Source organism: Capsicum annuum, chromosome 6 (assembly GCF_002878395.1).
Source record: "Capsicum annuum cultivar UCD-10X-F1 chromosome 6, UCD10Xv1.1, whole genome shotgun sequence".
NCBI lineage: Eukaryota > Viridiplantae > Streptophyta > Magnoliopsida > Solanales > Solanaceae > Capsicum > Capsicum annuum.
The window spans coordinates 173530037-173557573 of record NC_061116.1 but is presented as its reverse complement, the minus strand read 5'-3'; the positions used below and the strand labels follow the sequence as shown (position 1 = coordinate 173557573).

The window sequence follows — 27537 nt, the reverse complement described above, 5'->3', positions numbered from 1 at the left end:
AGGGGTAAAATAGGTCCATAAATTATATATGAAGACTAGTAGGGATATTTGGAGTCATATGCCACCTCAGAACTGTAGTTGGTATTGGAGAAAATTAAATACTTTAAAGGTTGAGCTGGCAAACTGGTACAATAGAGGGACTTATAAGTTGACTAAAGGAGGCAATTACTTAGTGTTTTGTAGTTACATTGAATTATTAGGTGCCCTTCCTATATTAAGGGAAGCAGATTTACTGTGGAGTTCGGTCATGCTTCCAAAGCAAAGAGTAATCATGTGGCTAGCATACAAAAACAGATTGCTTACTAAAGAGAGAATGAAAAAGTTGAACATATATGTAGAACAAAAAAGGTACGAATATATCTTCAACTTTGACAAATGGTACAAACATATCCTTCGTTATACTTTAGGTATATATATACTCTCGTCGTTAATGAAAAGGTACAAATATACCTTTATCAATAACAGAGGGACACATGTCGATTTTCTATTCGCTAACTTTTTAAAATGAAATTCAGTTAAAATAAATCCCAAATCCAATCCAAATTAAAATCAGACCCGACCCAAATTAAAACCACACCCAACCCGATCACTTGAACATTCAAACGCGTCTCTTGTACACGTCTTAATTAAATTCTAGGATGCCCCAGTTTTCAGGGGAAGTTAAAGAACTATCCCCTGCTTCAACCATTTTCAGTAGTAGATGATCTGTATATTCAATCAACCCCAAAAAATCAACCTTTATGCTTCAGTGCATGGAAGTTGTGGAAGCACTAAAGTTTTGCCTTCAAAGCTACATAATTAGCCTCTATGCTGAAGTGCATAGAAGCTGTGGAAGCACTAAAGTTGTGCCTTCAAAGTGTAATGTCCAAAAATACGAATTGATTGTAACGAATTGGGGAATATTATTGATAGTCAACTGTTGTGAATTTTTCAATTTCAACTGAAAGAATACAACGAAATTGTAACTACACATTCATCTATTCCATCATTGATGGTACTTGAACCTTCAACTGAGTTCATGTAAGAAAAATTAGAGTGAGGATCGGGAGAGGTAAGGTGAAGAAGAAGAAGAAGAAAATAAAGAGAGAATTTTTTAGAATGGTTTATACCGATAATGATCTAACTGGCACTTCCAACTCCAATTGGGATATTTAGTGAATTGGAGATGAATCTTCTAGAATTTTTGATCTGCACCATTGGATCACGAAATGATCTTCTAATCCCAACCCTTTGTTTTATTCTCTTGGGCAGCCCCACCAGTGACGTGGTTGCTTCTACTACACAAGTGTCTTTCACTTTACTCTTATTCCCCAAATCATCAACCAAAATTATATACAACCCCCAGACATTACAATCCCTCCTCCTTCAAATCGACCTTGTCCTCAAGGTTAACTCTATGAAACAAACTACGGAAATTGGCTATGAATGTAACTCCAATCTTCCCATGTTGCTTCCTCAGCACTAAGATTAGCCCAATGCACTAACACTTGCACTGCTGCAGTATTGTTTGCATGCATCATTCATCGACGAATTACTGCGAGGGGTTCCACCATAACCCGACTAGTACTGTCACAAACTGGTGGTTGCTACTGCAAGGTGATGTCTGTACCTACCCAACGTTTAAGCTGGGACACGTGGAAGACTGGGTGCACTTGAGGCCATGGTGAAAGATGCAAATGGTAAGCCACTGACCCTATCTTTTCCAGTACTTCGTAGGGCCTATAATATTTTGCACATAACTTGAGATTGTGCCTCACTTTCACTGAGGATTGACGATACGGTTGCAGTTTTAAATAGACCTTGTCACCCACCTGTAGAGTCTTTTTTGACCTATTGTGATCCGCATAAAACTTTATTCTTGACTGGGACAACAGTAGATTATCCCACAAATATTGTAATATTTGTTGCGTGTGGACAATACATGCTCCAGCTGGTGTCTGGGTTGAGTAGCCTAGTGAACCCAAGGGAACCTGAGATGGTTTGATACCATAGAGGGCTTCAAATGGTGTGGACTTGAGTGACTGGTGGTAGTTGGTATTATACCAAAATTCAGTGAGATACAACCATTTACTCCACTCCTTAGGATTATTAAATACCATAGCTCTCAAGTAAGTCTCCAAGCATTTGTTGAGCCGTTTAATCTGCCCGTCCGATTGGGGATGATAAGCTGAGGCCAGATTGAGTGTAGTTCCCAAGGATTTAAACAACTGTCTCCAAAATAAACTAGTAAGACAGAGTCTCGATCAGTCACAATGGACTTTGGAAGGCCATGTAACCTATAAATTTCCCTTAGAAACACTTCAGCTATAGTCTGTGCTGTGTAAGGTATTTTAGGGCAATAAAATGACCATATTTAGTCAATCTGTCCACCACTACCAAAATAGAATTCTTGTGATGAGAATCGGGCAACCCTTCAATGAAATCCATCCCAATATCATGTCATGGCTTCTCAGGGATGGGTAGTGGTTATAGAAGACCTAGGTAGTGCACATTTTCTGATTTAATTCTCTGGCAGACATCACATTCACTCACCCACTAAAATATGTCTTTCTTCATATTAGGCCAATAAAATATCATCTTTATTCTTTTGTAGGTGGCCTGCTGACCAGAGTGACCCCCCCATTGGAGAAAGATGAAGTGCTTGGCATACCTTGCTTCTCAGGTCAGTTCCTTTTCCAAGGAATATCTTCTGATCATATCTGATTACTCTTTGATGGAGTGTATATCTTCCCATATTAGTGGGGTTGGTGATCAACTCAGTAATTAATTGTAAGGCCTTGACGTCATGCTCATAGCAAAGAATCACCTTCTGCATCCAAGTAGGTTCTAAGCTGGTCATAGCTGTTACACTGGCTTCATTCTCCAACCTCCTAGATAATGTATCAGCCACCCTATTTTCTGTTCCTTTCTTATATTGAACCTCATAATCTAGGCCGAGCAACTTAGTTAGTCCTTTTTATTGTAAGGCAGTAGTAATTTTCTACTCAAGCAAATATTTGAGGCTGTGATGGTCAGTTCTAATGATGAAATGCCCTACCATCAGATAGTGTCTCCACCTATCAACAGCAGATAGTACTGCCAAGTACTCTTTTTCATATGTAGAAAGCCCCCAGTTCTTAGGAGCTATAGTTTTGCTAAAATATGTTATAGGTCTGCCATCCTGCATCAAAACTGCCCCTATCCCTTTAGTACATGCATCAGTTTCCACAATGAAAGATTTAGTAAAATCAGCTAGGCTCAATACAGGGGTTGTATTCATAGCATCTTTCAATTTTTGAAATACAATAGTGGATTCTGAACCCCAACTAAAAGTATTCTTCTTCAATAAGGTAGTTAAAGGCTTGCTAATCCATCCATATTTTTTGATGAATCTCCTATAATAGCCCATGAGCCCTAAGAAGCCCATCAATGACTTGAGTGTTTTTGGCATTGGCCAATTCACCATAGCTTCTATCTTGGTCGGATCAGTTTTAACACCTTTTCCAGTGATAATGTGTCCCAAGTATTCTATCTTGTCTTGACTAAAAGAATATTTTGATTTCTTTGCATATAGTTGTTCTTTCCTTAGGACATCCAGTACTTGTTAAAGATGAACCACATGCTCTTGAATAGTACTATACATAAGAATATCATCAAAGAATACCAAAACAAACTGCCTCAAATAGTCTTTGAACACATGGTTCATGAGACTTTGGAAGGTAAGGGCATTGGTCAGTCCAAAGGGCATGACCTTGAATTCATAATGTCCCAAGTGTGTTCTAAAAGTTGTCTTATGAATGTCTGGCTCATTCATTCTAATCTGATGATAGCCAGCCTGCAAATCTATTTTTGAAAACACCACTGCCCCATGTAGTTAATCTAATAGTTCATCAACCAAGGGAATGGAAAATTTATCCTTCACAGTCATTTTATTTAGTTCCCTGTAGTCCATACAAAATCTCCAGGTTCCATCTTTCTTCTTAACTAATAACACTGGGGAGGAAAAGAGGGAGTGGCTGGGCTGGATAATGCCATGCTTCAACATCTCTTTTGATCTAACTTTTAATTTCATTTTTTTGAAAATAGTTATATCTGTAAGGTCTTATACTTACAGGAATACTTTCAGGTTGTAGGGGAATAAAGTGATCATGTTGTCTTCGAGATGGCAAAGTGTAACACCTCAAAAAATTTTGAATCTAAGTTAATATTGTTAGAAGGGTATAACATTAAGTTTATGAAGAATAATATAAGTATAGTTATTTATATTAATGAATGGCCCTTTTTTATATTTTCTTTTATGTATTTGGTAATATTAGGGGCATGTGGGGGCCACCTTTAATTATTTTCATAATTAGATTAAAGAGAAGGAAAAAGAAAATGAATTAGGGACTTACTTTGTCAATCCGTCACTGGAAACATTTCTAGGAAAACAAGGAAACAAGCGGTGTTGCCTTGTTTCTTTAACTACTATATTTCTTTCCTTCTCCATTTCTTCTGTTCTTCCTCTCTTTCTTCTCTATGAACGAGCAAATTAATTTAGGGTATCAAGAAGGGATTATACGTGGAGGAAAAAGTATTTATGTTCTTTGAATCATAAGTTAAAGAATTTTGTGACAGCCCCAAAGGACTTCAAGAACTAGTTCATATAGTCTATAGTTGGAATTTGAGTTCCAAGAGGTAAATTCTCTACTGTTTATTTTGAATATAATTATATATTAGTATTTGGGAATATTTGATTTGAATTTTTGGCACTAGTATTTGAAATGGGTTCATGAGAAGAAAAAGGAAAAAAAAAAAAAAAGAGAAGATTTTGGTGAAAGAAGGGGTTTTAGGGTTTCCTATCAATTGTGTGGATTTATCGTGAATTGTATAAATTGGAAATGGAAGAATTCCTTTCGGATTATCGTTAAGAAATTCAATTGAATTCAGGTATAATTGATGAATATGGAATTAAATTGTTAAATGTTCCTACGAATTAGTAAAGGACGCATATGTTATACTTGCAGTTATTAAGTTGCCTTTTGATAGCGGAACTTAGTGGTTGGAAATACAAAAGCTATACTCCCGTGGGTAGTGTCATTTGGGGACCCGAAATACTATCCTACCTAGTTAAGCACTAAGGTATGTAAAGTTAAACCCTCCCCCACCGCTAAGGCACCACCCTACGTCACATGTTTCTCCCTGTTGATGTTAATATAACTCTCGAAAAGAGAGAAGAATCTTTATATTGCCTTACATATCATTCCTTCGTTCTACCATCAATTTTATAAGTATCTACCTTTTTCTCTTTATGTTAAGCTTCTATGATACTTTCATACTATCATAAGTTTCCCTACCTGAACCCCTTAGGCCTCAGTATATGTATATATATCACACGTTAGGATTAAAAAGGTAAACGGTGACAGTATAGTTGCATTTGTATCTACTAGCCAAATGATCATTATCGTAACTCACATGTCATAGGCCTTCAAGGCATTATTTGATAAACATTAATAACGGAAGGGTATATAGGTTTGGCTTGGTATATCGCTCGACGTTATTCTGTGCAAAGGATCGAGATCAAACCACTATAGAGAGCCCAATCATTGGGCGTACCCACCTTTGTGGCATCATTTTTATTGGAAGTCAGTTGGAACGTCATTTATTGGTTTCCCCTGACTCGAGCCAACATATGACATATATGGCCTACGGGCAGACCCTCATAGTAAGCCCCTGGGTGGGGCGTACCTGGATATAGACTGCGATTACAGTTACTCGTATGATATCATAGCAATAAGTATGAGAGCAACATATGCTTTATACTTGCCTCAGATCACCTTCGGAAGGCCATCTTGTGATCATGTATGCGACTTGTAGGATAAGAGCATCACCTAGGCAAAGTGTAGGCCCTAAATTATAGTGAATGTTTTTTTTCAAAACATTGTATAAGATGCTAATAAGGTCGGTACATAAGTTATCAGTCCATATCATATATGTGTTACTTGTTGGCTCATACACTTGTTATTTTATCATTTGACTCATATGAGCTTCTGTACTTGACCAGCTGTTATTCTGTCTACTTTCATACCAGTACATGTTATTTATGTACTGACGTTATGGGCCCACCATGTTTTACTAATGTAGGCTCAGGTCCTCAAAATTATAGACGTCCACCTTAGTATCTATTGCCGTTATCAGCTGATATTTTGGTGAGCTCCAACTCTCTCTGGAGCTAGTCTATGCACAGTATTTAATTACATGTACAGATCCCTAGTTGGGCATGATGGGCCCTATGCCAACTAGTCATTTGTAGTATAGCGTGGTAAATTAGCTAGAGGCTTCATGGACATCGTGTAGTAGTGTATTATATAGTCTTGTTAATATAACTTTCTCATTTATATATACAACACTTATCGAATATCTTGCCCTTTATTATCTTATAACCTCACGTACGTCGTAATGTGCTTGTAGAGTAAGTGTATAGGGTTCCTGTCCGTCATTATCATTTTGGGGCGTGACAAACTTGGTATCAGAGCGCCTAGGTTCAAGTGTCCTCAGAAGTCTATGAAGCCGTGTCTAGTAGGACCTTACTTATCGATGTCTTGTGCTCCACTTTGATAATTAAGGGATTACGTGGGCATTTAGGAATTTGACCTTTATATATAATCTAGATCGTGCAATAGAGTTAAGTTGTAGAAAGTTACTTCTGACCCCTATTCTGCTTATTTGTGATACAGACCATGTCTGCTGCAGAAAAGGATAAAGCAGCCCAGCAGGCTGCTACTAGCACTACTCAGGAGGCAGCCATTATCGGGCCATCTCCCGTATTGGTGGATCTGAATAGGACTCAAGAAAGTTCGTTGGGTTCTATGTTTTCAGGTTCTCAAATGCCCGAAAGAAAAAGACCTATAGGGTTTTTTATACCTCTAGAGGTACCAACGGTAGCTCCTATCCCCCCATCAGGTGCCTCAGACCCAGATATAAAGGGAGCGATACAGTTGCTTACACAGTTGGTTGCTGCTCAGGCCCAAAGACAGAATGTGGACATACCCGTTGCTACTCAGGAAGGGATAGCCAAATCTAGGATCAAAGATTTTCTCCGTATGAATCCACCAGAATTCACAGGTTCCAAGCTTACAGAGGACCCTCAATATTTCATTGATGAGACTCATAGAATTTGTAAGGTGATGTGGGTCCCGAATACAGATGCAGTTGAATTGGACGCCCATCGACTGAAAGATATTATTGTTGACTGGTATGAGATATGGGTTGATTTGAGAGGTCAGGAAGCTCCTCCAGCGGTCTGGACAGAATTTGCAGAAGTTTTTATGGACCACTTCATGCCATTAGAGCTCAGAGAGGCAAAAATAGATGAATTTCTTTCTTTAAAGCAGGGTAATCTTAGTGTTAAGGAGTATTATTTGCAGTTTACTCAGTTGTCCAAATATGCTCCAGAGGTGGTTAACACATAAGCAAAACAGATTCATCGCTTTATGAATGGCCTTACGAGTCCCTTAAAGGACCTTTTTTCTGTTGCTATTATGAATAGGGATTTGGATATAGCAAGGATCATGGCACGTGCTCAGCAGATAGAGGAAGATCAGCGAAATCGTGAAAGAGATAGCGAGAGAGGGTAGAGTAAGAGAGTTAGGACGGCTAACCAGTATCAGGGAAGCAGTGGAGCTTCCACTAGTAGAAGGCCACTTAGGCAGATCCAGTCAGTTGTGCGCTCCACATCTAATACTCCAACTCAATTCTTGAGGCACAGGTATGAGCAAATTCAGACTTCTAGAGCACCAGACTTACGACCTCAGAGGGGTGTTAGTCGAGGGTTACCACCTTGTTCTACATGCAGGCAGTGTGGACGACCACATGGAGAAGAGTGTCGGCGTGGTTCCAGTGCATGTTACTGGTGTGGTATAGAGGCTCATATGGTAAGTAATTGTCCACATCTCAGAGGTAAAGGTAGAAGTGATCAATCACAGCCTACAAGGTCTGCATCAGCTTCATCTTCATCAGTGTCTTCTTCTTCTCGAGGTCCTCAGGCATCAGCAGGCAGAGGATCAGGTAGGGATAGAGGGCCTGGTTCGGGCGCAGGCCCAAACTATATGTATGCACTAGCTGGTCGATAGGATTCAGAGGCATCTCCAGATGTGGTCACAGATACCTTAACTGTCTTTTCATATGATGTATATGCGTTAATAGACCCAGGTTCTACCTTGTCATATGTTACTCCATTCATTACTAAGAAGTTCAAAATTGAGCTAGAGTTGTTACACGAACCATTTGCAGTATCAACTCCAGTAGGAGATTCTGTTATAGCTAGACGAGTATATTATGATTGTGTGGTGATAATATGTGGTCGTGCTACATTGGCTAATTTGATTGAACTTAAAATGGTTGATTTCGACATTATTATGGGAATGGATTGGTTATCCTCTTGTTACGCCATAGTTGATTGTCGATCCAAGATAGCTCATTTTTGTTTCCCAGGAGAGCCAGTCTTAGAGTAGAGGGGTGACTTTATGGTGCCTAGAGGGAAGTTTATTTCCTTTCTTAAGGCACAAAAACTTATTGCAAAGGGGTGTTTGTACCACCTAGTCCAAGTAAAAGACGTTGAGGCTGAGAAGTAGGCACCGACTCTAGAATCGGTACCAGTGGTGAACGAGTACTCAGATGTGTTTCCTGATGAGCTTCCTGGATTACCTCCTGTTAGGGAAATCGATTTTGGTATTGATGTGGATCCCGATACGCAGCCGATATCAATTTCACCTTATAGAATAGCTCCTGTAAAATTGAAAGAGCTAAAAGAACAGTTAAAGGATTTACTTAATAAAGGTTTCATTCAGCCCAGTATATCACCTTGGGGTACGACAATACTTTTTTTTACGTAACAAAGATGGCACATTGCGAATGTGTATAGATTACAGGCAGCTGAACAAAGTAACAATAAAGAATAAATACCCTCTTCCCCGAATAGATGATTTATTCGATCAATTACAGGGATCTAAAAGCTTTTCAAAGATCGATTTGAGGTCCGGTTATCACCAGTTAAGAATTCGTGAAGCAGATATTCCCAAAATAGCCTTTCGAATAAGATATGGGTATTTGAGTTTCTTGTCATGTCATTTGGACTAACGAATGCTCCGGCAGCCTTCATGGACATGATGAACAGGATTTTCAAACCTTTTCTTGATATGTATGTGATTGTATTTATAGATGATATTTTAATATATTCACATAATGAAGTTGAGCATGCAGATCATTTGAGGTCAGTATTGCAGATGCTGAGAGAGCACCAGTTGTATGTTAAGTTCTCTAAGTGTGAGTTTTGGTTGACCTCGATAGCCTTTCTTGGTCATGTAGTATCTGGAGAAGGCATCAGAGTAGATTTTCAGAAGATAGAAGCTGTGAAGAATTAGCCTCAACCAACCACTCCTACGGAGGTGCGTAGTTTCTTGGGGCTAGCAAGTTATTATAGGAGATTTGTGGAGGGATTTTCCTCTATTTCTGCCCCATTGACCAAATTGACGCAGAAAACGGTTAAATACCAGTGGTCAAATACTTGTGAAAGAAGTTTCCAAGAGCTGAAACATAGATTAACCACGGCGCCAGTGTTGGCCTTACCAGAGGGCACAGAAGGATATGTGGTGTATTGTGATGCTTCAGGTATTGGTTTGGGTTGCATTCTAATGCAGCATGGAAGAGTTATAGCGTATGCTTCTCGACAACTAAAGAAACATGAACAAAATTACCCTACTCATGACTTAGAGCTTGCAGCAGTGGTATTTGCACTTAAAATTTGGCGTCATTATTTATATGGAGTGCATGTTGATATCTTTTCATATCATAAGAGTCTTCAATATCTATTCAAACAGAAATAGTGGAACTTGAGGAAAAGAAGGTGGTTAGAGTTATTGAAGGATTATGACGTTAATATTCTCTATCATCCAGGTAAAGGTAACATTGTGGCTGATGCTCATAGTCGACTATCCATAGGTATTCTAGCACATCTGCTACCTTTTCAGTGGGAAGTAGCAAAAGATGTTTACAAATTGGCTAATCTCAGCGTTCGCCTTTTGGATTCTGAAGATGGTGGCATTGTGGTACTCAATACAGCCGAGTCGTCACTTGTGACACTGGTTAAATAGAGACAGTATGATGACCCCTTATTGCTCCAATACAGAGAGATGATTCAACAATATCAAATCACGGCATTTAAACTAGTAGGTGATGGCACCTTGAGGTGTCGAGGTAGATTATGTGTGCCTGATGTAGAAGTTTGCATCAACAGATTATGGCTGAGGCACATTGCTCTCGCTATTCAATCCATCCTGGATCTACAAAAATGTATCATGATCTTAAAGCGATCTACTGGTGGAACGATATGAAAAAAGATATAGCAAAATATGTGGCACAGTGCTCCAACTGTCAGCAGGTGAAAGCGGAACATCAAAGACCCGGTGGCCTAGCTCAAACCTTTAGTATTCCTTGTGGAAGTGGGATGCTATTTATATGGATTTTGTTGTAGGCTTACCTTTGTCTTACCGGAAACATGACTCTATTTGGGTAATAGTTGATCGACTGACGAAATCTGCCTATTTCCTTCCTGTTAAGTCTACCAGCACGGCTGAAGATTATGCTAAGTTATATGTAAAAGATATTATCCGCCTACATGGGACCCCGATATCTATTATTTCAGATAGAGGTTCCTCATTTAAAGCTCAATTTTGGAAATCATTCTATAAGAGCTTGGGTACGCAGGTGAACCTAAGTACGGTATTTCATCCTCAAATAGACGGCCAAGCTGAGCGCACCATTCAGACGCTCGAAGATATGTTGAGAGCATGTATGCTAGACTTTAAAGGTAATTGGGACGATCATTTGCCTTTAATAGAATTTGCTTATAATAACAGTTATCACTCCAGTATTGGCATGGCTCCCTTTGAAGCTCTATATAGAAGACGATGTAGATCACCTATTGGTTGGTTTGAAGTAGGCGAGACACAGGTATTAGGTTCGAATTTAGTCCATCAAGCTGTTGAAAAGGCTAAACTGATACGAGAGCGGTTGAAGGCTGCCCAAAGTAGGCAAAAATCATATACGGATGTGCGACGTAGAGATTTAGAGTTTTATGTTGATGATTTTGTGTTCCTAAAGGTGTCGCCGATGAAGGGCGTTATGCGATTCGGTAAAAAGGGTAAATTGAGTCCCAGGTATATTAGGCCCTATAGAGTTATTCGCAAAATTGGCAGGTAGCTTATGAGCTAGAATTACCTCTAGAGTTAGCTGCAGTGCACCCTTTCTTTCATGTGTCTATGCTAAGTAAATGGTTAGGAGAGTCGTCTCGCGTTGGGTATTGAACTTGCTGAAGACTTATCATTCAAGGAATTCCCCGTGGCCATACTAGATCGACAGGTCAGGAAGTTAAGATCTAGAGACATAGCTTCAGTAAAGGTGTTGTGGAGGAACCAGGACGTAGAAGAAGCCACGTGGGAACAAAAAGTGGATATGAAAACTAAATACCCTTATTTATTTCAAAAATTATCAGAAGGTTCTTGAATTACTTGTCCCTTTATATGATCATTAGTTTCTACTATATTTGTTATGTTGATATCTGATTCTTATTTGATATGTTTAGGTACATGATTTGTGCCTAAAAGCCTTGATATTTACATGGAAATAGCATGCACATGCAGGGTATAAGGTAAGTTACATGGTTGGTTATGACTTTTAATTGTGTGTAAGGCCAGGGGGGAGCCTTGTGTACTATTTTTGGATTTAAGGCCAAGTGGAGCCTCTTATGTTATTTGTTGAGTATTATATGTGTGGTGACGCTCTGTGAAGCGTATTTGGATGTGTTCTGGCTAGCTGACAGGTACCCGATAGTCCTATTTACAAAGGAAACTCTAGCGAAATTTTTTAGAAATTAGAGGGTTAGTCAAATTTTTGACTATCATTGACAAAGTAAGACCGAACGTGGTTAAATGTTATAATGAAGGTGTTGGACCATGGTGGAATGGATAACAAGCTATAAGCATCATTCGAGGACGAATGATCCTAAGTGGGGGAGATTGTAACACCTCAAAAAATTTTGAATCTAAGTTAATATTGTTAGAAGGGTATAACATTAAGTTTATAAAGAATAATATAAGTATCTTTTTTATATTTTCTTTTATGTATTTGGTAATATTAGGGTCATGTGGGTGCCACCTTTAATTATTTTCATAATTAGATTAAAGAGAAGGATAAAGAAAATAAATTAGGGACTTACTTTGTCAATCCGTCCTGGAAACACTACCAGGAAAACAAGGAAACAGGTGGTGCTGCCTTGTTTCTTTAACTACTATATTTATTTCCTTCTCCACTTCTTCCGTTCTTCCTCCCTTTCTTCTCTATCAACGAGCAAATTAATTTAGGGTATCAAGAAGGGATTATATGTGGAGGAAAAAGTATTCATGTTCTTTGAATCATAAGTTAAAGAATTTTGTGGCAGCCCTAAAGGACTTCAAGTTTATAAGTATCTATCTTTTCCTCTTTATGTTAAGTTTCTATGATACTTTCATACTATCATAATTTTCCCTACCTGAACCCCTTAGGCTTCAGTATATGTATATATATCACACGTTAAGAGTAAAAAGGTAAACGGTGATAGCATAGTTGCACTTGTATCTGCTAGCCAAACGATCATTATCGTAACTCACATGTCATAGGCCTTAAAGGCATTATTTGATAAACATTAACAACGGGAGGGTACATAGGTTTGGCTTGGCATATCGCTCGACGTTATTCTGTGCAAAGGATCAAGACCAGACCACTATAGCAAGCCCAATCATTGGGGGTACCCGTCTTTGTGGCATCATTTGTATTGGAAGTCGGTTGGAACGTCATGTATTGGTTTCCCCTGACTCGAGCCAACATATGGCATATATGGTCTGCGGGCAGACCCTCATAGTGAGCCCCTAGGTGGGGCGTACCTGGATATAAACTGCGATTACAGTTACACGTATGATATCATAGCAATGAGTGTGAGAGCAACATATGCTTTATACTTGCCTCAGATCGCCTTCGGAAGGCCATCTTATGATCATGTATGCGACTTGTAGGATAAGAGCATAGGCCCTAAATTATAGTGAATGTTTTTTTTAAAAAAAACATTGTATAAGATGCTAATAAGGTCGGTACATAAGTTATCAGTACTTATCATATATGTGTTACTTTTTGGCTCATACACTTGTTATTTTATCATTTGACTCATATGAGCTTCTGTACTTGACTAGATGTTATTCTGTCTAATTTCATACCAGTACATATTGTTTATGTACTGACATTACGGTCCCACCATGTTTTACTAATGCAGGCTCAGATCCTCAGAATAGCAAACGTCCACTTTAGGTTCTATTACCGTTATCAGTTGATATTTTGGTGAACTCCAACTCTCTCTGGAGCTAGTCTATGCATAGTATTTAATTACATGTACAGGTCCCTAGTTGGGCATAACGGGCCCTATGCCAACTAGTCACTTGTAGTATAGCGTGGTAAATTGGCTAGAGGCTTCATGGACATCGTGCAGTATTGTATTGTATAGTCTTGTTAATATAACTTCCTTGTTTATATATGCAACACTTATCGAATATCTTGCCCGTTATTATCTTATAACCTCGCGTATGTCGTAACGTGCTTGTAGAGTAAGTGTGTAGGGTTCCTGTCCGTCATTATCATTTTGAGGCGTGACATAGAGTGGTTGGTTCCATAAAAACATCAGTGTATTCTTCCATTGTTGAACTAAAAATCCCGGGTAAGCTCTCCTGTTCTTTTCCTTCTACTGGTGTAATGGTGAAAAAATGACCCCAAATAAATTCTCCCTTCTTCATTAGTTGTTTCAAAGTTCCAGCTAACATACTTTGCAATGTAGCATCATGGTAAATACCCCTCAACCTCACCATTTTTCCTTTGTATGAGACTTAAGCTTCATAAGCTATGAAGTCTAACAGCACCGGATTGTGATTTTTTATCCAATCACCCCCTAAAATCATGTCACAAGCTCCCAATTTTGCCAATCTGATTGAGTCGTCAAACTCTATTCCTTGAATTTTCTATTTGAACATAGGACAAGAGTGATAACTCATAAGGATACCTCCATCCTCAACTGTCACTCTCATTGGATTAGCATGTCGTATGGTACATCCCATCTCTTTACCTACTGCTATGTCTAAGAAACTGTATGTACTCCCTAAATCTAACAATATCATCAAGTTTTTCTTGCCCACTTCCCCTTGAAGTCGTATAGTGTTTGGAACTTCCACCCCTGATAATGCATGTAGGCTAATGGCCTCATCCACTTCCAGTTCTCCATTGAATTCCCCTACTTCCTATACTTCTTCTATTACAGGTTCCTCAACTGTCCCTTCTTGTTCTTCAGTAGTTGTTAAAGCATTTAACTGTTTATGTTTGCATTGATTCCCGTAATAATACTTATCCCCACACTTGTAACACAAGCCTTGTGTTCTTCTCGCCTCTATTAACTTGTTGCTAGTAGATATTGTGCCAGATTGTCCTTCCTTTTATGCATTATTGATTTGTTTACTGGGATATGTGAGGGATAGATTATTAGGCTTGTTCCACTGGATTTTATTTCTCTTGCTAGCTGCTTCTAGAACTTTTTCCTGGGGTCGAGCCTTATCTACAGCTTGACTAAAGGAAAAAAGGTTAAGCATTTTCACGGTATGTTTAGTATCTTCCTTTAGTCCTTCAATGAAGAATCCCAGGAAAAACTCCTCTGGTATGGTAGGATTTCTTATCAATACCCAAGCCTTCAAATCCTCAAACCTCTCCAGATATTCATTGACAGTGGTCCGTTGCTCTATCTTCTTGAACTCTCCCAGCAAATTTAATGCACTATTAGCTGCATCCGCAAATCGTTTACAAATTTCGTCTACAAACTCCGGCCATCTAACAGTTCCTCGACTCAATTGATAAGAGAAATACCAAGCTTCTGCTCTTCCACTAAGATGTAACACCGCCATTTCCAATTTTTCTTTCGGCATCTCGACTCGATGGTAGTGAAAATACCTCACACTTGTGCAACCATGCTTGTGGATCACCATCTTCGAAATAGGGAAATTCAACTTTGTGATTAAAATTGTGCGTTTGGTGTTGTCTTACTCCAGGTACTTCATGATGTTCCATGTTCCCATGCCGTCCAACTGAACCACTAGCTTGAGCTACTCCAGGCGGTGCTCTCAAAATTTCGTCTCTCGCTGGAATTAACCTCTCCATCATAACATCCAATTTCCTACCAAGGTCATCAATTTTGGCATCTGTAGCTTCCGCCGTCTGATTTGCTGCTGATACATGGGCCGTGAATTGAGATTCCAGCTTTCTGATGTTCTCCTCCAACGTTTTTGATCGTGTTTCTGCCATTGGCATTTATAGGGCTAGGACGTGGCTCTGATACCAATTTGTAATGTCCAAAAATACGAATCGATTGTAACGAATTGGGGAATATTATTGATAGTCAACTATTGTGAATTTTACAATTTCAACTGAAAGAATACAACGAAATTGTAACTACGCATTCATCTATTCCGCCATTGATGGTACTTGAACCTTCAACTAAGTTCCTGTAAGAGAAATTAGAGTGAGGATCGGGAAAGGTAAGGTGAGTTTCTGAGAATGGTTTATACCGATAATGATCTAACTCCAATTGGGATATTTAGTGAATTGGAGATGAATCTTCTAGAATTTTTGATCTGCACCATTGGATCACGAAATGATCTTCAAATCCCAACTATTTGTTTTATTCTCTTGGGCAGCCCCACTAGTGACGTGGCTGCTTCTACTACACAGGTGCCTTTCACTTTACTCTTATTCCCCAAATCATCAACCAAAATTATATACAACCCCCAGACATTACACAAAGCTGGTTGTTCTGGTGGTGCAATTGTCTGTGCAGTGGTTGATCTCAGTCATATTCCATGAAACAAGTTTAAGCTATAAATTGTAGTCTTTGTAAAAAATAGAATAGATCAGTTGAAAACTTTTAAGTGTTTGGCTCAGTTCAAGTATAAGAATTGGTTTATAAAAGTAAAGAACTTAAAGTGACAGGTGTATAGCAATTTTAATCGTGACTTGATTTGTCCACTTTAAATTGTAATCTCTTATTTGGTGACAGGTTGCAGATGTTTCTATCAATAACTTAACACGGTTAATTGCTTATTTTGCATCATATGTGATGGATATCATGATTTTTTGAGGTCTGGTTGTCGGGTCGGATGTGGTTTTACGCGTACAAGAGACGCGTTTGAATGTTCAAGTGACCGGGTCGAGTGTGGTTTTAAGTTGGATCGGGTTTGATTTTATTTTGGGTTGGATTTGTGATGAATTTAGCTGAATTTAATTTTAAAAAAAGTTAGCAAATAGAAAATCGATACGTGTCTTTTCGTTAGTGATAAGGGTATATTTGTACCTTTTCATTAACGGCGAGGGTATATATGTACCTAAAGTATAACGAGGAATATATCTTTACCATTTATCAAAATTCGGGTATATTCATACCTTTTCCGTATGTAGAAAATGAGACTGCTGCCTCTGTTATGCAGATGTACCTGAAACTGTCGAGCATCTTTTTGTTGAGTGTCAATGGGTGTCTGAGATGAGGAATACCCTGGCGTCTTAGGCTGGGATTGCATTTCCAAAGCAAGCTGCCAGGCAAAGTCTACAATGGATAAAGGGTCGAAAGTAGACTCAAGAAGGAGATAGCGGCTGCAATTTGTGGAGCTCTAACATATTACACTTGACAGGCAAGGAACTGGAAACTTTTCAAGCAAATAAATGTAAATAGGGAGTTTATATTACACAAAATTCAAAAGGAGTTGAAGGAGAGAGTACAGATGACTACCAATTCAAAGAAAGCTAGGAAATGTCACAGTTTACTTCAAAAATTTTGCATTTAAGCTGTATAGAAACAGTGAGATTTGTGTTTAATTCTTGAGGTCTGGATGCGCAATTGCAATCTTCCTAGAAGAGGGCAATGACACCAGATGCTCTTAGTTTGTATAATTTGTTGGGTTCTGATAATACATTCACAGTTTATTACCAAAAAAGAAAAAAGATGGAAGGCGGAACTAGTTTATTTTCTGCATCATTGCCAAAATTTTCATTCATCATCTACCATATGGCACAAGATTTTAAAAATCTCCAACTTCCATGGTGCACCCCTTCCCCAACCTTGATAAACCACAAGTGCAACATTAACTCCCTAAGAATATGATCATCCACCCATACGACCCAATAAACAAATAAATGAATAACTGTACAAGAACCTACTATTAACGTCAAAGGGCGAGTCTGAAACTATATGACCAACTGTTAAATATGCTAAAGTTACCCTCTGAAAAGCTGCACTTCTTCTAGCCACCTCGTCATCAAATAGCAATCCTCCACGTGCAACGATCCACATGTCTAACCAGTGTATGTCAAAAATATGAAATCCCCTACTCTTACCTCTCTTTCAAGGTTTGGCTACTACCTACCTTGGTAATATCCATATGACACGGCGACTGATCCATTTGATATGGCGCAACTCTTTTAAACCATCTTTTTCCCAAATAGGAAAACAAGGTTAGGATTCAATTGAGAAACTACGAACTATCTCTAACACTCTGTAACCTAACTTGTTCATGCGCTCTCAGAGCTTCTGAAGTGAAGTTCTCCAAAGCCTGGAAAATTGGAAGTAAGCCCCCTTGTAAACTACTTGAAGCTGCATCATGCACTAATTTAATGGCATCTTTGTGCTTTGCTCTCTCCTCAACTAATTTCTTTTTGAACGAATCCAAGTCCACCTTTAGATCATCCAATGGCGAAATCCCTTTTTCAGATGAGACAATTATGTGACTTCCGTCAGACCTCGCATCTTGCTCGTGCTCCAAGCTCCCTCTCTTTTGCTGAAGCATGGCTAGCCGTTTCTTGTAGTCCTTTGAGATGTATTCTGCTTTGATCCTCTGTCTCTGCTCCTCATCTTGTCGTTCCCATAGCTGCCTCAAATTTGAAGCAAATTCATTCATTGCAATTGCTACCCGAGTTTCAGAGATTGCCTCCACTGCCTGACTCCAATCATTGCAAATTACAAAAACTGGAGGAGCTCCAAGATGACCAGGGGAAAAAGGGACAGGTCCACCAGGAGTTTCTTCTGGCTCATATTTAAGGCATCGTAGAAGCCAGCCATTTAAGGATTCTACATAGGACTTCTGACTGCAAATCCAATCATTGAAGTGGTTACACCATGACAAAAGCTGCACCTCAAGTTCAAGAGTAGCTCTCAAGCTCGAATCTCTTTGAAATCCAGTATTTGCTCTGAGTGCCCTTGTTTTACTCTCCATCACTGCTTGAAACTGCTTCTGATGACACTTGAGCATTGACCTCCACATTCTTACCAGCCTGCTTATTTTCATACAGAAGATTATCAGATCAGGTCTAAAAAGGCGCACCAGCAGCATGTGAATCAGGTTCCAATAGGGAGAATTATGTGACTCGGTTATTTCATGCTGCATTACAAATGCATGAGGGTAAAAGTTTCACCAAAATTGATGTTAGGAAGAAATGCTCAGTTCATGTGGCATTACAGTGCATGAAAAGTAGAAGTTCATAGTATTATTTATTGAAGGGAGAATGGAAAAAAAAAAATGCATTACAATGCTGAGTTTATGATACTTTGTAATGCATGACAAATTAAACATTTACATACCATCTTGAGTGGAGAAATACAAAATAAACTATCAACGTAAGTTCATGACGCATTACAATCATGATAAAGCAAAAGTTCATACTATTACTTGAATGCAGGAATACAATTAAATACTAACAGAGAAGCTGGCTTAAGAAGGTGAATAAAGAACAAAAGAAACAAAAATAACACAAAGGAAATAAGAATTCACTCAGCAATTACTGATCGTAGTCACTACTAATAGCGAGTCAAACTCCTGCAAGACAAACTTAGCAGAACAAGCAAGCTTGCAATACTTAATCTTCTTTTCTAGCTACTTTTTCCAACGGAACACACAAATCCAGTTTACTCAGAAAAACCACTTCCAACCTTCAGATAAAAACACTCCTATATCTTGACAGCAAACGTAAGTTTACACAAGGTATGAAACCATTTAAGAGTTAGTAGTTTCTTAACAGCTGGATAATTACACCTACCAAAAAAGAGAAGAAAAGAATTATGCACAGCTATACACTAAAGCTACCCACACCTAAGAATAAATTCACACAAGAAGGAGATGCAGTCAATTCTTTTGATAAAATTCAATACTATTGTCGAATAAATATCCCGAGAGGACATTTAACATCTCCAAGTACAATAACACCCAAAAATATTGTAAACCTTCTCAACTTGCTGAAGAGGAGAGTCCAAAATTTGTAATGCAGCTTCAAAAGCTAAACACTACAGACCACTAAGCATTTCCAATCTCTTATGAAAGTGAAATGTTAACTAGTCAATACATGACCACCATACGCTTATTCAACTTAGTACAGGACTGCACCATCATTTCTAGACACAGGAAGATATTAACAAAAGGACCTCCCTACCCTCCTACGGCCATGTCGATATTCCCTCCTTGCTTTGTCCTGCCCGGCAGACCTACAATAGACTTTATATTATTTTTTAAAAATAATTGTGGTGCTCGAGCCAGCTTGCATGCATCTTGACTAATTCCACATGATACCTGTCAGTTCCCACCAGCATCAGGTAACTCTGTCCACCAAGACTAAAACATATGGGGAAGAAATTACTTGGTGATATATGTTGGGATTTAAACCTAAATCCTCATGGTTCTCAACCCACGTCATTCACCAATAGGCTGCACCCTTGGGTGCAACGGAAATTATACTCTTGCTATGAAGATAGATGAAAATTTATTGCACAGTAAAGGAACATCTACACGTGGTGTCCATTGACCTAGAAAAAGCATAAGATAGAGTGGCATCAAAGAGGTCCTTTGGGAATGAAGGAAAAGAATATACTAAAAATATAAATGCCACAATGGACACATATAAAGGAGGTCGTAACAAGCATGAGAATAGTAATAGGAGATACACAGGAACTTGATGTAACAATGGGTGTAAATCAGGGTCACGTTGAGCCCCTATTTGTACCTTAGTTATGATGAGTCAACCAACACAATACAAGATGAGGTCCCATGGTATATGCTATTTGCTGACATATTGTGTTAATTAACGAAATTAACGAGGGTGTCAACCAAAAGGTTGAACTATGGAAAATCACTTAACGAAAAGGGTTTTAGGATAAGTAGAGACAAACTGAATACACGCACTACAACCGGTGGTGGATCAAAGATTTGAGTCGTTAGTGCTCAACTACCTTTAATACAGGATTACTTTCTAAGATTGGGTGCTCAATCATTATTTTTCTCATATTGCTACTAATTTCCAATATAAAATATAGTGTTTGAGTAAACAACAATGGCTGCTTGAGCACTCAATGGACACAATGTAGTAGATTCATTACTGACTAAAGTTTAATCGGCATGAGAAGAATGAATTGAGGTGAGACTAAATGGGATTCTAGTGTCAAAACGCAAACAATTTAGATATCTAAAATCCATTTCAAGAGAATGCAATAATAGATGATATTGTTCATTGAATTACAACCAAATGGTTGAGCACCCAAAGGTGTGGCCTAGTGGTCAATGAAGTAGGTTTCGAACCTGAGGTCTCATTTTCGAATCTCAGCAGAGATCAGAAAAACACTAGGTGACTCTTCCATCTGTTGTAGCCTTGGTGGACAAAGTTACCTAATATTTGTTGTTGATGGGACATGGTAGGTATCTCCTGAATTTAGTCAAGGTGTGCAAAAAACAAACGGTTGAAATGGAAAAATGCAACCCAGGTGTTATATGATATAAGGGTGCCTAACAAATTGAAATAACTTCACCAACACAATTATAGAGATGCGAAGTCCAAGATAGACGTGCAGCCAAACAAAGATTAGATAAGAACCACATTTGCCTAGCACTGATTGAAGATAAATGAGAGGCCATTGTAGATGGTTTGGTCATGTCCTCCGTCGACCTACCAATGCACAAGTATCTAGATAAAACGATTGTGAGTGAAAGTGTTAAAAGGGACGAGGTAAACCTAAAATTACTTGGAAAGTTGTCTCAAAAGAACTACCATTACTTGGAATCAATTCAGACTTGGCTAAAGATGGGGCATAATGGAAGAAAAAGATCCATATAGGTGACATCTACTAGCTAGGAATAGGTTTTAGTCTTGTTAGTACATTCATTTTGGATCTATTGCTTTTCTAGGAGTATTTTGACCTTATCATAGATATATAAGCCAGTGCAAAATATCGAAATTATTACTACTATAATTTACAATATTTAAGTTATTTTTCACTTCTATTTTATTTAGTATGATGAGCTTAAATAGATAAATAGTCAACCCCAACTTATTTGGGCTGAGGCGTTGTTGAATAATTTTATTAAAAAAGGGAAAAAACCACTCGCGCACAAGTAGACTGAGTGGCGTAAAGGGAAAAATGGGGCACGTGAACCAGTGCTCTTCGTAAAACTGGTTATTTTTTGGTATATATTTTTTAAAATTAATATAATATTTTATTTGAGCACCCATGCTACGAGAAGGATAAGTAGTGCACTTGGTTGAGTGTTGAGTTATTTACCTTGAGAACTAGGGATCAATTCACATTAGATCCATTTTTCCTTATTTTTCTAGAGGTGCACCCCTGTTCTAGGAATTCTAGACTCACCTCAACAAGTAGTATGCCAAACAATTAAAAAAAAACTTAAAATGGTTCTCTATGAGGGACACCGGACACTCGATCATCTATAAATATAATATATGCCTCAGGGATGTAAAAAGTAGAGGGAGAAGAGGTATTTTGTAAAGAGTTTAACTTATATATATCAGTGTAAAGAATTACTCTTAGGTCACCCAAGGTTATCCATTACATCGAGTAAATTGATCTCATAGTGTAAAAATTCTTCACACAATAAGTGGATGTTAGTTAAACTCTAGAGGAAAACATACAATTGTTGCTTAGAGATATAAAAGGGGACAAAGTGATACACGTCACTTCAAGTAACCTGAAGGCAACTGAGAGAGGAAGAAAAGGAAAGTTGCTACTAAAGGAAGACCCGGATCCAATTTGAGAAGGCACATACCCGTGGATTAATTCTCCAACTTGGGGTTGCAACTCTTCATCTCTTAACTTGTGAATTCTGCTGGAAATTGCACCGATTGCTTTTATGCAGACATTAAGTTTTGTCAGCAATTTTCTGATAGATGCCTGAGTAGCATCTATCTTGCTAGACTCAGCACCTTGCTCATCCAAACTCCTCAGCCTTCTGCACTGCTTTTCATATATGATCCGCAGTTTTTCTTCATCCTACATCAGACTAACCACCCCAATGAATACAAAGTCCAGAACCACAATATAACTGTGATAATAATTTCAAATTTGGGAAAGTAAATGAAAAATATTAGTAATGGATGAATCATCTGAATGTGTCAGCTAAACCACTTGGAGATCATTCACGCTTGCAGTATCCTTAAGAAGAAAACGAGGGGGGGGAGGGGGAAATAGAACAGACTAGTATCCCCACCCCCCACCCCAAAGTCTTTTTACCTTTTAATGGAAGGCAGTGTTCTAGTTTTTGTCAGTATAAGGTCATCCAAATTCCTAACTTCAGTGAGCTAACCAGAAAGAACTCAAGACTTCTTTAATTCATCTCTGACTTGAGCACTTTGAGATCTTGACATCATTGTGGGATATAATAAAGTTGCACATTGCCATTCCAATTTATGCCATCAATCTTTCACATTATCCTCTATAATTCTAACAAGGGCACAAGTTCTTAAAATCATTAATGAAGACTATGAATAACATGAAAATTCTTGATGATGATGAAAATCAAAAGACCTGCCCCCTAGAGACCAAATACCATATCAGACAAAACGGCTTTAACTTAAGGATAATTATCAATTCACATGGCACACGAGCAATACCATGTTTTTTTCTTCTCTTCTAGAGAACATTTTGACAAAAAATTATATAGACGAATAAACCTTTTTATAAAAACTAAGAATCGAGACAAAGATCTTAGTAGTGGTCCTTTCATTACCTTAACTTCCTTATATAGTTTCTTCTCCCATTCGTATAGCTCGTCCAGCGTAGATGACAGGTTACAAGGCTTCACAGAATTGTCTTGGCCAACATCTCCGAAATAGGATTTCGCCAACTTTCTTGTTTTGGCAGCCAGCTTTACTGTCTGCACTGTCGCCGTGTGGGAAACCGACATGGATGGAACAATCAGGTATAGAATCCTGGATAGGAGCTCTGAGCAGAAAAATAGATGTTATAGTAAAAATTAGACAAGCAAAAAGGATGTCATCACATTTCTCCCAGGGAATTTACCAAGATAGCCAAGATAACAAGCAAATCCCGATAAAGGTAAATAAGTGTACTGATCACAGAAGATTCTTGAACTGGGTGCACTTATGCCATTAGATATGCTCATTGGAACAATTTCCATTCACAGGCCATAGCCATTTATGCTTTTCACATTATAATTTAACAAACTACTAATAGCTAGGCAACACATACATCCACTGGGAATGCATAATTTACATTGAGACAGAGAACAAGCACAAGAAAGACAAATGACAACATGAACGGAAATTTGAATGTAAGCAATGCGTCAAATTTTTATCTATTTCCCAACAACATTAGCATTAAGTAAACAGAGTCTCATGCTTCAATAATTAATTCTAGAATTTAGTACCACATTTTGACGAATTACATTGGAGATCTAATATTTTCCCATCACATAAATAATGAGCAATATAGTATGCTCAGTACAAACTACCTGTGCAGATTTGGATACAAGAATAATCACGGATATGGACTTACGGGAGTGCATGTTGGATCTCACTTAAGGGCCTTTTGGTCATTTTTAGCTTCTAATTGTAATGTACTATATAAGGGACATATTAGGGTTTCCATTCATTAGTTTTAGATGATATTTGTGAGTGTATAACACTTGAAACATTTCCTTTCTAAGGAGAGAAGACCACCAACCCGAAACTAGGGCTTATACAAGTGCGGAATCACTTGTGTTTGCATTTTGCTTGGAAACGTCAATGCTTGAGAGGTGGAATCCGATCTTGTGTCACGTAAGAAATAGGTTTTTGTTGTGTGTGGTGTTAAGGGTCCAAGAGTCCACCAAATTCTTGGGTTCTTAAGATTACATCTTCAATTGTCTATCTACCTATCCTTTTATCTTATTGTAATCTTGTTAGTGTTGTGACTTGTATCCGTTTGTTCTTCTTTCCTAGTGAAGTTGTGTTCTTGTTATTCTCATCACATTGTTGTTCTTCATCTTGTGTTGTTAAACTTAGTTTGTGGTTAGTTTGTGGTTGGCTGATTTGGTGCTAAAACACCTCATTATCTTGTTCTTCTTTGTTGATATTGTTGGCCGAGAAGTGTGTTTATTGAGCTCTCGGTTTTGTCTAGAATTTGTGGACTGTTTTTGGGTGTTTTTGATGCATACCAAGTTTGTATCGTATCAAATTTATTGAACAATAACTATATAAAATGACACCACTGCTGCAACTATTTGCACGATCATTCCATGGAAAAGGTTTTCAAGTTAGTCTGATTTGAATAGATTTACGAATATATGGCATGAAAAGAAATCAAACTGAGCAGAACCAAATTACACTCAGCAAAACAGAAATAGCTTACGAACATAGTGAAATGGGAAAAAGTTATACAGACATAAAGTAAAAACGTAAAGGAAACCCAGCATCAACTGACTCAAGAGATTAAGGAACATTGGCAAAACCATACCTTTAACAAAGCTAGGCTGGTAAGGCAGCTTTCCAACCTCAAGCATCAAAGCAACCTCCCTTCCATAACTAGAAGCAATCTCAAATTCATCTCGAATTTCAGCAACAACCTCATGTAGATCCCTGGTGCCCTGAGCATGTGATGTGGTCAAGCTACTTGACCTGGGTGATTCAATCTCATTCTTTGACATTTCATCCACCTCAAAGGTCACCCCTTTCTTCTTCATATGCACATCTTCTGGGCTTCCTGAAACGAGAGTTTCAAAATTGCTTTTTTCCTCAGTAATGTCAATTGAACCTGTGCCGCCACTACTATGTGATGGTTCTGCACTCGAAAGGTGAGAACCTGAATCGTACATTGTTGATATTGGCTTTGTACTGCCACCACTACTATGTGATGGTTCTGCAGTCGAATAGTGAGAACCTGAATCGTACATTGTTGATATCGGTTTCATCCTGCCACCACTACCCTCAGATTTTACTCCCTTTGAACTTGATGAGCCATCCAAATTATGTAATGACGAATCTGGTTTTGAACTGCCCATACTACTGTGTCCTGCTACACCCCTTAAATCAATGCCATGAGGCACTGATGGCATAGATTTTCTGCCACTGTCACTACTTCTGGATGAATTTGCTTCCGCGCGCTTTGTCTTTGGCTCATCACTCAATTTCTTTCCTTTATGGTACTCCTTATACATCTCAGTCTCGGTTTCTTCTTCCAAATCAGGAATGCCCTCCCTCTCCCTCACTTCAGTTGAATTAGGACTACTACTAACTGATGCAGAACTGTTCTGTTTATGCGGAAAGTAGCCCATATAACCACTATCTAAAGCATCAAACGGATTAAAATAGTCCCACGCAGAGGCCTTGGGTGCCGGAGGCGGCGGTGGCTCCTTAGGTGGACTTGGTTTCTTACCTTGATTACTCTGATTGCCCCGTTCACCAAATGGAGGAGCCATTGGGTAGCCATACCCACCACTTCCATTTGGGTAGCCATACCCACCATTTTCATTTGGGTAGCTCCAATGCAAATTGGAATACCCAGTAGGCACTGGATCTGCTTCATGAAATACTGTTTTCATCACTGGTGAAGATTTCTTCATGTAGTAAGCATACGTGTTTGGATTTCCACCATATTGTTGTCCTCCTGTCCAAGGAGCTTGAAATTGTGGATTCATTCCATAAAATGGATCCCAAAATCCTTGTGGTGGCGGAGCTTCATTATTCATCATCATCCCATATGGCAATCCCCCAGGCCTCGGCCCCGGCCACCAACCTGGTTGTGGATATGGTGAAATTGATTGTTCACCACCTTCAACCATATGAATCCCCTCGTAATGTTGATTTGCATTCCCATGACCCCTTCTACCTTCATAGTCTTCATGTACATTGCCATGACCTCTTCCACCCTCGTAATCTTGATGAGCATTCCCACGACCCCTTGAAGTCGAAGGCTCATCATGTTTATGTACATTCCTATGACCCTTTTGGGGCATATGTAGATGCTCCTGATCATCCTCTTCAGATGAATCTGATGACAAATGCAGGTGGCCGTGGACAGGTTCATCTTCATCATGGAAACGCGAAATAGAACTAGAAGACGAAACAGATATGGAAGATCCAGAAGACTTATGCTTATGATGAGTTCCACCAGCAATTTTCCTTTCACCAGGCAATACTAAAGAAGGAGAAGAAGGCGTAGAAAGGGAAGAAGATGAAGAACCAACAATAAGCTCTTCATCAACAAACTTCCTAAGTGCTTCGCCAACATCCTTAAGTGAATGAAAATAGGAAACATGAGCAGCAGCAAGTGCATAACGGTAATTAGCAGCAGCCTTTATCAGTTCTTTCCTCTCTTTACAACGAATTACAAGTTCTGTATCCACCGATTTAGACTCATTACAACCCATCTCAACAACAACAACAAAAACAAAATCAAGAATAACCAAACAGTCCTCAAGCCATATAGCCCCTTTAATAACTGTAACTTTTCCACCGCCTCCGGTCATCTCTTTACCTGTTTGCAAAATTGCATTGTGAAAAGAATGCAAAAAATCCCAAATCCCAAGTGAAAAGGGAAAACAATGACTTTAAATTTGGCAAGTATTAGTACTAGTAAAAAGTAAAAAGTAGTAGTAAAAGAAAGGTAGGAGGGGTTTAGGAGGGGATAAAAATCTGACCTTTGAAATTGAGGGGGTTGAATCTTGACCGCCCATACGAATTTGCGGGGGCAACAAAATCAATCGAATCTCTGATCTATGGAAGTTTGTAGACAAAATTGTTTGTTTTTACTCTAATAATAATAATAATAATCAGTAAGCTCGAAAATTATTTGTTTTTACATGCCCAATTCAAGAAACATTATGTATTGAGATGAGTGATGTTTATGGAGATTTGTGAATTTTGTCAGAAGTTTCAGTAAACAAAGATATAGAGAAGAAAAAAAAAGAAGTGTTATTCATGTTTGAAATTCTTGTACTAATTCTACTTCATTGCTTTGTTATGCGTGATTTTTGTTTTCCCGGTCTAAAATGCAAATTTAGATTTGTCTTAAACAAAAAAAAAAAAAAAAAAAAAGGAAAAGGGGTTTATGATGGGCCCAAAGGGTTGAAGAAGGGAAGTGAAAAAGGGGGAGAGTGTCAGAGGTTTTGAAGAAGAAAGGTCGTGGACAGTGAACAATGC

The 27537-nt window shown here is 38.5% G+C and overlaps 2 protein-coding genes across 7 annotated transcripts; one reads left to right on the top strand and one right to left on the bottom strand.

Annotated features, from left to right (window-relative positions):
- LOC124899265 lies at window positions 1-17097 on the top strand. Of its 5 annotated transcripts, none has more exons than XR_007056489.1 (4): window positions 19-1679; window positions 2594-2662; window positions 11600-11665; window positions 16560-17097. XR_007056489.1 is itself a non-coding variant. In XM_047413549.1 (3 exons), exons 2-3 carry the CDS (start codon window positions 2633-2635, stop codon window positions 7428-7430), a joined length of 765 nt encoding a protein of 254 aa, XP_047269505.1. In that variant the 5' UTR covers window positions 1-1679; window positions 2594-2632; the 3' UTR covers window positions 7431-11586. The 5 variants fall into 5 exon arrangements, 1 of the variants encoding a protein (XP_047269505.1); XR_007056488.1 differs by lacking the exon at window positions 16560-17097 and adding an exon at window positions 15129-15546; XM_047413549.1 differs by lacking the exons at window positions 11600-11665; window positions 16560-17097 and adding an exon at window positions 6696-11586 and having other exon boundaries at window positions 1-1679.
- Window positions 17075-27537, bottom strand: LOC107873000 (nitrate regulatory gene2 protein). 2 transcript variants are annotated; one of them, XM_016719690.2, is made up of 5 exons: window positions 27036-27537; window positions 24854-26872; window positions 23127-23341; window positions 22167-22390; window positions 17075-18396 (listed from the first exon to the last, which is right to left on the bottom strand). In XM_016719690.2, exons 2-5 carry the CDS (start codon window positions 26862-26864, stop codon window positions 17601-17603), a joined length of 3246 nt encoding a protein of 1081 aa, XP_016575176.1. In that variant the 5' UTR covers window positions 26865-26872; window positions 27036-27537; the 3' UTR covers window positions 17075-17600. The 2 variants fall into 2 exon arrangements, with proteins under 2 accessions (XP_016575176.1, XP_047269504.1); XM_047413548.1 differs by having other exon boundaries at window positions 24854-27537.